At 36.7% G+C, this 11,838-nt stretch overlaps 1 protein-coding gene across 1 annotated transcript in view; it reads right to left on the bottom strand.

Moving 5' to 3' along the window:
- The window catches only part of luzp2 (leucine zipper protein 2), a 180,117-nt gene that overhangs the window by 71,668 nt on the left and 96,611 nt on the right, over positions 1–11,838 (bottom strand). The window contains exons 4-5 of the mRNA XM_034877980.1: positions 9,665–9,746; positions 3,078–3,140 (exon numbers count right to left, since the gene is read on the bottom strand). Of these exons, the coding sequence (XP_034733871.1) occupies positions 3,078–3,140; positions 9,665–9,746 (145 nt within the window). The remainder of the gene's footprint in view (positions 1–3,077; positions 3,141–9,664; positions 9,747–11,838) is intronic.

The raw sequence follows: 11,838 nt of genomic DNA, 5'->3' as shown, positions 1-11,838 counted from the left end.
TTTGGGCTTTTTAACCGGACAAAAGGGGCGTGTATGGCCTGCCTCACCACAGCTGTAACACACTACCTCAGCTTTGCGTGAAGGCATGGGCTAGCCCCATGACAGTCATTATGCAAGAATTTTGTCAGAGGACTTCCCTTTCAAGATGAAAAATTTAGAACGTACTGTAAGACCGACGATTGCGGATTCTGTGGTAGTAAGACAGAGGAGAGTAGATTATTTAGTAGTAAGACAGAGGAGAGTGGATTCTGTGGTAGTAAGATCGATGATAGCAGATTCTGTAGTGGTAAGACAGAGGAGAGTGGATTCTGTGGTAGTAAGACCGATGATAGCAGATTCTGTAGTGGTAAGACAGAGGAGAGTGGATTATGTGGTAGTAAGACAGAGGAGAGTGGATTCTGTGGTAGTAAGACCGATAATAGCAGATTCTGTAGTGGTAAGACAGAGGAGAGTGGATTCTGTGGTAGTAAGACAGAGGAGAGTGGATTCTATTGTAGTGAGACAGATGATAGCAGACAATCAAGCACTTATATGATAGGGGGTAATGGATCTATAAAAAGGTGCTTCCCATTCTTGTACTCCTGCTGTGTATTCCCGCCTGCAAAGTAGGTCTCAATGACTTACCTCAATGTTACTTCCTGTTCATATGCAAAAATATTTACATGGAAATTCTATAGTTAATTTTTTGTCTCTTCAATTACATTTCAGTTCACTCTAATTCAGATCTAAATGTTTGCAGCTTGCCAGCTCTTTGTTTTGCAAGATTAATGTATATATCGATGACTGACTTATGTATAATGAGGTTTAGCAGAAAACTAAACTGTGTTTGACAAATATCAGGTCAAAGATAATTATCATACCTCTCTGTCAGTGTCTTGGTACCTGTTCTATTTCCAAATCAAGATGATGTTTACGAATAAAGTTATTCCTAATTGATCATTTAAAAGTCAAATCATGGCCTTCTTTAGTCACTACAAGCGATCTGCCTCACAGTATGGCCAACATAGGCAACCTCCTACTGGAAAATGACTTTATTGATGGTGGAAGTGTCTCTACATTTAGATCTGATTACCCCTTACAGAGTTAGGCATGCAAGAAGAAATAAATAGATAACAATCAAACATTCATGTATATTAAACTACCAGCTGAGATGTTACTTTTTAAATGCATCCATCACATATTATTCAAGGCATACTTTAGAAACTCTTATTATATAGATTTTTATTTAACAAATATGTCATTATGTTTTCTTTTTTATATGTCAATGCATTCATCATTGAACAATTGGCTCATTCCATGAGATCAAACATCACAATCTGTGTAATTTAGGGCAACTACATGCTAATCCTTTTTATTCTATCTTCAGGTATGACTTAATTTGCTCCTTCATTTTTATCAACTTTGAGAGAAACACAATTTGGCAGGGTATGGTCAAAAGAAGATTCATCTGATCATTTCTGTCTTTTATGATCAACTGTAATGTTTCATGTCAGATAAATCCACAGAAACCTTCGTTCTGGCAGGCACTTCCCTAAACAGTTTGATTGCAGTAAATTGATGTCATTATGTCATTGTCTTGATCTTCAATGTGAAAATGTTACCAAAGCAGAGTTTAGTCAAAATTGGTCTCAAATTAATTTGAACATCTGGCAAAAATCAGTTTTCTTAGTGCAACAGTAGCAGTATGGCATGGCAAGTTTTAGAATGGCTTCATCATTTCTCATGATCTTGTGATGCAATTAAATTGTCTGCCTGCAGTTCAAAACACAACAAACAACATCAACATTACCAGGGGACCTCATGTGATTTACAAATTGCGCCCACATGTTTGTGTTTCCTGCGACGCATTCGCACAGGATCAGCAAAGTCTGTATTTTACTGAAACTTACTGACATTGTCCCCCACATATGATGTTAAAACTTGTATTTATAATTGGCAACACAGCCAATACAACTCTGAATCACAGAGATGCTGATTCACATTCAATAATATTTTAACATCTTCTGTGTCTGGCAAAACAAGGAAGGTAATTTGTGGTGAAATGTATACTTTACTAAATTAGAGACAAATTATAGACATCACATCTGTGGTTATTACAAATGCCCAGAGGTCCCCAGGTAATACTAGTCCTGTGCAAATAGGATTTATGAATGTGCTACAAGTTGTTTGTTGTGCCATTAACGTTCCAGATGACAAGGTAATCACCTCAAAAAGCTGTTCGCTCAACAAATGCAGTCAAAATGAGCTCAAATTTGTATTTGCATTTCTAGTGCAAATGGAGTCAGTTAATCTGACTGAAAAACAGAAAAAGGAATACAACTTCAGTATCATATGGAAGCAAGCTCTTACTACTAAAATCAACTAAATGGCTAGAGTTGCACTTCAGTTGCATTTCATTTCATATGTCACAGTATTGGTCTGCAGAGGTCTCACTGGGACATCTTCTACTCCTTTTTTAGGTTACACAGCTGACAGGTAAACCGCAGATACAGTACCAGTGGAACATCCAACTTTAAACATCTTGCCAAAGTATCTATGTTGCATTTAATGGGGCGATGTTGTTTTGATATTTTTTTTGTTGGTGTATTTTTTTATTCCTACCAAGCAGACAGCAGATAATGTGTCAGATTCAAAGAGAAAAACACCTTCTTTTGCACTGATATTCAACAATCATGCAGAGAGAAATCCATCGCAGAAGAAGAGAGACACATTTCTCAACCAACACACAGACATACACACACACACACACACACACACACACACACACACACAGACACACACACACACAGACACACACACACACACACACACACACAGACACACGCCAGCGTTTGTCCACTTTTGATTGAAAGCAACAAGCTCTCTCTCTGGAGACTGTCAGAAGGCATTTGGCAAACACAGAAAATCTCAAAATGAAATGGAAGTAGACAAAGCAGGGGGACTGGGTTCCTGATCAGTAAATTAAAGTTAATTCCTCCTTTATGGTTACATATATACCTCATGAAGGCATTAAGTGAGAATTCATTATGTCGAATGCAGGATTCTAACCAGCCTTAAATGAGACTGTGATGACTCACCTCTTGCTGCAAATCCTTGATGATTTTGGTTTTTTTCTCCATCTCCACTTTAAGGAATTTGATCTGAAGACAGAAAAGAAAAAAAGAAAGATGATCATACTGAATGCCCCGCTTCATTGTTTGTTTGTTTTCCATTCAGTGAACACATTTAATGAAGGTTAGGGTGCTGAGCGTGGCCGTTTCATATATGTGAAATTAAGTGTATTGAATGAAAGCGATTATGATAAGCGATGCCACTATGTGATTTACTGCCTTCTAAAGACAAAGCAGGCAATATTCCGGTATTTTTGGTTGTTGGCAAAAAAATCCCATGAAATGTTTTTATCCACATTTAAAAACGGGTGAAGAATGTACTTTTTTTGAAAACCATACTAAAACAGGAATAAATAGTTCATTTTGAAGGGCAAATTACACATTTAGTGGTTTCTTAGGCCTACCTGTTTACAGCACAGGACGGCGTATGAGGGTTTCACTCAAAATAAACAGTGCTCGCAATAATGAAAATTAAGGAACACATCACCCAATGCAACAGTATGGCTCACTGATTTAAAGACAACAGCTTTTGGATAACAATAAAGCTTTATGACACAGCGAGTTAAGCTTCAACAAGCTTTGGATAAACTCTTATATGCAGTATTGATTTATTGTTGCTCTGTTCATGGGGTTTGTTGACAATAAGAAAAAATAGAATATCACCAGACTTATCCTGTTACCAAGATTTCAAATCTTGATTTATAGTTTTTAGGTACCATGTTGTACAGGAGCACAATTTGGTCTAATTCCAAGTCATGTATATATTCTTCGAGTGAGGCACAATGGTGAACTATACAGTAGGCCACACCCATTGCCTCACATCCCCTGGCAGAGGGCATGATAACAGACATACAAAGATACACAAATACATACACATACACAAAGGCCGTGTTCAGTCTCTGCCCCTGAGAATGGTAAAACAAAAAGGATAGAAACAGATAAAACAGAAACAAGAACACCCTGCTGCCGCATTTACGAACAACAAATTGCTAATTAGCAATTGACTACAAGGATAAATTAAAGCGGCCTATATGCATAAGCTAAGTGTACTTAATGCTTGTGATTATGCCAGTGCGAGTTGTTAAACAGTGTTTGTTTTTTTGTCCTTCATTTAACCAGCATGAGCTTGTAAGATTACACTGAGGCAGGATATTGAGGCTCCCACTGTAAATAAACCTTGTTCCTGTTAAACTGACAGTGGCACAAGCCCCACACAGTTTTCAGCTGACCTCCCATTAAGGCTTTAATACGTTTTATTTCTTTTAAGTTTTAAACCTCTGTCAGATATTTTTCTCTTGTGTCACACAAAGTTAGTTTAACATACAGTAATGAGTGTCTTCCAAGGCTCTGTGATTGCAGTACATGTGACACACTGAGGCATGTATTCCTGCAGTGAGCAACTACCTTCTTTTCACTGAATGCCTGATTTAATAGACCATATACTTACCATTCCAGAGTGATATCTTTGTTTATTGCAATCCTTGTCTCATGAACCCAGCATGCCATGCTGACAAAGGCCTGTGGCTTGTGTTTAGCAGCCAGACAGAGGTTCCAACACCAACTGCAGATGGCAAACTGCTGCCATGGGCTACTGCATATTTAAAAAAACAAACTGTATTCTTTGGTGTTTGTGTGGGTGAGATAGATGTGCCAAGGTTCCGTCTTTCTTTCTGTTCTCCATTTTGAAAAGACAATGTTTAAGAGTTGTGTGTCCTTCAAATGTAGATAGTCTAAGGGACAAAAAGGAAAAGATTGGTGGGGATGATGACCTAATACCTGGTAAGTACCCTAGGGAACTGGAAACTAAGCCTGTCCCAGTTGGCCTACATCCCTGAGCAGGGCATGATAACATCAAGGTTCATGTTTGAGCCTTTGAGTCACCGCCACAGCCCCAGGGAATGGTTTAAAACACATTCACACACACACATGCACACACACATGCACACACACACACACAGACACACACACACACACACACACACACACACACAGACACACACAAATGAGTAGAAAGCTAAAGTAACAAAATTATTATTATTCATTATTTTATCTATTTTCAACATACAGAAAATTGCCTAGCTCTATGGGGTTTTTTGGATGTAAAGACTGGAAGTGAGCAGGAAAATGAAGCATAGCAGGAGCCAGTTGTTGTTTGAACTAGACTAAATAAAAAATTGATAATTTTGTCTGATATGTAAATTATGTAGTGATGAAATGATTTGTACATTGGACATTTCTTGAGAAAATGTATGTAGAACAATTTCAATAACGATTAATCATTTGTCAAACAACAATTTTTTAAATATTTATAAACATTTTTTAATTATTTATTTTGTATTTATAGAATCAATTCATAACAAGAGTTATAAGAGTAGTATAACTCTTATAAGAGTAGTTTAGCAATGCTGCTATAGCCATGCTAACACCCTTAACTGACTATTTTAACATGCTTATGTTTAGCAAGTCCTAGTTACCATGGTCACCATCTTAATTTAGCATGTTAGCTTGCTAACATTTGCAAAGTAGCACAAAACACAGTACAGCTGAAGCTAATTGGAATAGCCTTAAAGCTGGCTAAACACTGGATGCGTGGTGTGTTTCTTTTTATTTTGGCTCCCATGTTAACAGAGCTCACACACTGCCTGCGTGGCTCACATGTCTCAGGCGCAGCTCGAGCCGCGCCAAAAAACGCATTCATATTAGAAATAGAACCGACGCTTACTTGTCACACAAAAGGCAAACGTGTTGGCAGGCAAAATGTAATAGGAAAAGATGTTTATATGTCAATTTCACACAAAAGCATATTTATAAATGGCATATTGATGTTTGAACGTTTCTAGGTTTTGACATCAATGCAGATATAAATGTAATTTATTTAAATGTATTTGTTTTTTGGTTGTTGTTTTTTTTTAAATTGATTTTGTGCAACGGTCCAACATCAGGTGGCTTGCAATATAGGCTCTTTACAGCTACACAAAGTTGTGAATGTTACTGAAGTATAAAAACAGCCCACTTGACCTTTTTTCAGAATTTGAATTTGAATGTCACCTAGCTGCAGCAGAACCGTTTCTGGTGTGTGGGACATAAAACAAAACCAACCAGCTAACGCGCAAACATGTGTGACGCTGCCACTGTGTAGCCAGCCTTAGCTGGGCATGTAAACCCTCATAAACCAAAGTAGTACAAATACAAGTTTTGACCCAATTTTGGGGCTAGATGAACGGGAAAAGCAAAGTGATTACAATTCTTCCTAAAGGGGGCATGGATGTCGGTACAAAATTCTGTGGCGAGCCATCTAATTGTTGTCAAGACATTTGGTTGCACTGTCAGGGGATCATTAAAGTCATTTCCATTCATCCTCTGGGCACCACTGAGATCTGTACCAAATATTTACAACAGTCCATTCAATAGTTGTAGAGATAATTCAGTATGCGTGAAAGTGTTCGACTGAAATGTTTTTGACCGTTGATTGGTCAAAATAAGAAATATGAAGATATTTCAGTGCAGTATTCTAAACCAAGGAATTGGAGAAGCACCTTGGCTGCAAAAATAAAAATATTTATTGCAGCTCCTGATGTGCAGACACCACCAAATGCACTCACAAATCTTCCTCATGAAGAATACTGTCTGAAATAGAGATTGGCTTGAATCTCATTGCCCATTCCTATAGGCATATTTAACAATGTTTTTGTCTTCTGCCTCGTGTGTGCTTTTGTAATTCCTGAGCAGCAAAAAAATGCAATTTAACTGTTTTTAAAACTATCCGTGCAAGGTGCTTGTAACATTCACACTTCGATTCTCTCTCGGACTTTTGAAATCCGGATTTTCCAAACCAGTTTTATGTGGACATGATGACTCTAAACCAGATCCATTATTTCAATGTTCTATTAAAGGTTTGTGGCATTTGCATGCTGCAGAGTTGCTCTTTTTTAATCTTGAATCTTAGCGGGGGTGATAAATACCATTTAACAGGACATAAATGTCAAACTCGAACCATAAAACCCAGCATCTGGGATTTGTCACTGGTCTTAGGAAAATGGCAAGAGTGTTCCATGAAATGTAATTGTACCATTGTTTATCTCACAATGCAGATTAATAGACTGCTGATTGTCACGTCACCGTGCTCATTAAATGACGCATAAAAGCAGGGACTATTAGAAGAAAAGCTTTTCATTAGCATGTATTGCAAATCACAGAAAAAGCTTCAGGGCTACTCCAGATGTCATTGCAGCCTAAAAGTCTTCATGCTAATTTGTTGCTAATGAGTTTATTGGCAGAACAACAGGTGGTCACTCTGAATAAGACACAAATATGGGACAATACAGTATGATAGAGCCCATGAATAAATATGCCGAATATATAATGCCGACACATCTAGACTAGCTTCATGTATTTTAATTGAGATTGTGTTTATACCACTAAACTTGGGCTGGGGCTCTGACGCGACAGTTAGAGCAGCTTGGGGAACGAGTCTAGTGGTTGAGTTTATAAATAGACATACAGGTTCACTTCTACTGAAGAATGATCCTTTTGTGGAAAAGCTACTATTTCCGAGCAGTGTCTTAGCAGTGTTGATTTGTATTTATTTGCAGTTGTATCAGCCTTTACCATAGCAGCTACTAGCCTTCCTAGGGTCCAGACAGCAAAACAGACCAATTCATGACAGATATTACATATTCAAATTTTGTAGCTATAAGATTGTCTTACTAGATAGAAATAAAAAAATACCAATAGTAAAATAATTGCTATAATGGTTAGAAACTAACGCAAACGTGGTTTAAGAGGAACAGTTGTACTTTATCAACTAACTATATAAACAATATTTAAAAATATCAAAAAATACATATATCTCTACCACCGGTCAAAAGTTTGGGGTCACTTACAAATGTCCATTTCACTCCATTATAGACAGGATACCAGCTGATCTGGGTGGGTGGCTGATCTTTAATGCAATATCTACATTTCCCATTATCAGCAATCATCCAATGTTCCAAATTCACATTTTGTTTGCTAATCTGATATTATTTAAAAAAACTAACTAAGAAAACATTAAACAACCCTTTTGCAATTATGTAAGCACATAATGTAATCTGGAAACTGCTGCCCTGGTTAAAAAAAACAAGGCAACCGATCTCAGCTGGGATTCTGTCTATAATGGAGTCCAATGGAATTTTGTGAGTGACCCCAAACTTTTCACCGGTAGTGTATATATATAGAAAGCATATATGTGTGTACGCATACACACACATATATACACACACACATTTATATATACACATCCATATATATATTTATACACACATACATATACACATACATACACACAAATAGATACATACATACACATAAATACACATACATAAACACACACACACCCATACATATACACACACACATACATACATACATATATACATATACACATATGCATACATACATACATTTGTATATATTTACACTGTATTTACATATAGACCTCCTCACTCCAAGTGTAATAAATCATAGTTACTTTAAGAGACATATTAATAATTTGATTTAATGAAGAACAGACTCTATGTACGTTGAATAATAGTCACCAATAAATTCATTTTTCCACAATTACTACAGTGAGCAAAGGTAACATTTTCTGTTGACATTAAATGCCTCTTCCCATTTCCTTTACAATAATGTCAATGTGTTGTGACTATGGAAATGCTTGTCAAGAAAATTCAGTGGCAATTTAGATTGATGAAAGTGCTCCAGGTCAAAGCCTTGTTACAAACCAACTCATCTTAATATACTCCAATTTGTCAGATTTGGATTTACATAATGCAACTTAACCCCAAGTACATTGGTTAAGTCCTTACCCATCTGCATAGGTAATTATTTAAAAGCTTTGGTTTTTATAAATTATTACATTTGAAAAATCTGAGTAGCAGTGATCCTTTTTTTGATCAACAGAAAACTAATTATCAACTATTTAATTAACCAAATGATCTCGTTAGTCATCAGGTAAAAATGCCAAACATTGATGATTTTTTTTTTTGCATAAATAATGGTAAACCTAATATCTTTGGTTCAGGACTGTTTGTCAAACAAAAAAAGGAATTTCCATACACCACCTTGAGCTCTGAAAAACGGTTGTAAACTATTTTATAAACCAAGTGATTAATTAAATTTATTTTGCCGGATTGCATTTAAGGTACCTTTGTGGAATTGAATTTTTAATTCAATTCCACAAAGGTACCTTAAATGCAATCCGGCAAATGCAATTTGCAACTTTAATGCAAGGTGATAGATGTAAAGGCGGATGGTCTAGATGGATGGATAGATAAGTACATGTTCTTAGGTTATAACACCTTTGTCTCTTCTTATTTTATATATGGGTGGAGTTGGAGGAAAAGACACAAAGCTTTCTCTCACAATTTCTTAGAGTTTCAATTAAGTGGTAAGGCAAGGATCCCAGAGAGCTGGCTGCTGGGTAATGAGTATGGATCACTGAGGGGCCTGTGTGACAGGTGACGGGGCTGGTTAGAGGAGAGCGGATGCTGATGGTTAGGTCAACTCGGTCTTACCGTGGCCTGCTGCTTCTCTGCTCTCTCATTTGCCTCATCCAGTTGCTTCTGCAAGGCTGCCTGGAGGGACTTCATCTCCTCTCTGTCAAGTGATAGGGTAGTGAAAAACACTCTGTTAGCAGCACGTCCTCCTTACCCCCTCAGAGGTCTCCACCACTCTGCCACAGAATGGCGTTCTTAAATATAACACTATTGAGAACCATTTAGCACAGAAAGTAAGTTGGGTAAAGCAATTTTTACTTGTCGTCTCTCATAATGGAATAACTTAAGTTCATGAACTTTTAGAGCGGTTACAAAAGTTTTGACAAATGTTTTGCCAAATAAGTGTGGAAGAAGAAAGCTGTACAAATACATTAAAAATGTTCTTGGCGCTTGCCTCCTTAAGCCCCACTCCAAAAAAAAAGCCCAGTCTGCTCTGGTTAGTGTTTCCAGGTCTTCAGGATCTCGTCATGGCAGCCGGGGAAGGACTGTAACGGTACCGTCACGGAATATTATACCTGTATAAAGTATAGTTGTGACATTACAGCCCTACGGAAGTCCTGACGGCTTGTTTAATGACGGCTTGTTTAATGGCACAGTTTCTAAATACACACTGTGTCTGAGGATTGAGCCTTTTTTATACCTAAACAGTATTTCTAAAGCACCCCGACCTGTTTTATAATAATATAATTACATAAAAATCTCACTTTTCTCTGTGTGGGACTTTGAGAATTAACGCTGATTTAAATCACAAAGATCATTACATGAGTCAAAACTGTAACTTTACAAAGCAATTTGTAAACAAATATGTTAAATACATAGTGATTGCAAGTTACACAAATTCAAGAATCAACAAGCACACATTTTACTTGTAACAACCTTTTAAACATCACATTTTGCCTTTACCTTTTCACTTTAGGAATAAATGATGCCATAATACAACACTTACCAGCTTATTAACCATGAAAAGGGGGTACATGGGGATTTATTTCTTAAATACATGTAGCTAAACTGAGCTAAATTGCCAAGAGAGCTGTAAATTGATTTTATTACAAGTTAAGTTACACTCATACATTCAACTTGATTGACTTTGGTTACATAGTTCGTCTACGGTGTCAAAACATTTGTTTCTTTAATTAATAAAGTTTTCATCAAATTCACATTCAATCATTAATCTTTTATATTCATTCCCCTGTTTGAATACTATTGTTAAACTGCAGCCAATTTTTCTTTAAATGCAGTAATTCCTAAGACAAAGTGCAGTTTAACAATCACACACCAAAGCAAATATCATAAAGAATACAGATTGTAGGTCAATTAGGAGATGTATAAGGAAAACACAGTAGTATTCATTATGTGGTATTACATTATGTAGTAGCCTATGACCATCTGGAATGCTCCCCACTGTTTTTATGCATGCTGTATGAAGACTGGTGCTGCATTCTTTATGCATTTGACATAAATGTTAATGCATTGGTATGCAATGGGTATTTCAGTACCGTTTGATGTTCCTGTGCACAGATAACAGCAATGCACACTGAATTATGAATCAAGAGAGCAATCGATGTGGGTCAGTGGTTTCAAAAACGCTTGTAGAAATCACATCACTAGGCAGCCCAGTTAAATTAGAGGTAACAGTCTATTTACTGTTTCCCTGCATGGCTGTAAATTTTAAAAAGTATATGACGTGGTCGTAGTTTTTTAGTTTTTAGTGACGAATCCAATCTGCCAATGTTTGTATAGAAAGTTTCTCACTGCTTGACAGCCTATACCCTTATATTTTACATGCCAATGGTCTTGTCTCTTGGCATATGTTCAGCTTAGCAAACATCTTCCTTCACAGCAACCAGCCAACCACCATTGCCTTGGCATTTCATTTATACTCTCATCTCCTGCATCTGAGGCTTGGAAACATTTTGCACAAAGAAGATCAAAACTGCTCAGACTAGCAGAAAAAAAACACAAAACAAGAAACAAAAAAACATTAATTTCACACTGACATATTTTTAAAGCACAGAGTAGTGAGCAGGGTTGGGAGGATTATTTTTTAAATGTGTTTGGATACAATTATTAATTACCTAACCTAATCCAAGTATCACATTATAAAACAACCTTGATTACATTACCCCAATAACAAATATGCAAATAAAGACAAGATAAAATACATATCAATAAACCTACTTTTAATTAAACTT

The sequence above is a fragment of the Etheostoma cragini genome, chromosome 1 (genome assembly GCF_013103735.1).
Source record: "Etheostoma cragini isolate CJK2018 chromosome 1, CSU_Ecrag_1.0, whole genome shotgun sequence".
NCBI lineage: Eukaryota > Metazoa > Chordata > Actinopteri > Perciformes > Percidae > Etheostoma > Etheostoma cragini.
Note: the sequence above shows the minus strand (reverse complement) of the source record. Positions and strands in the feature narration are given on the sequence as shown.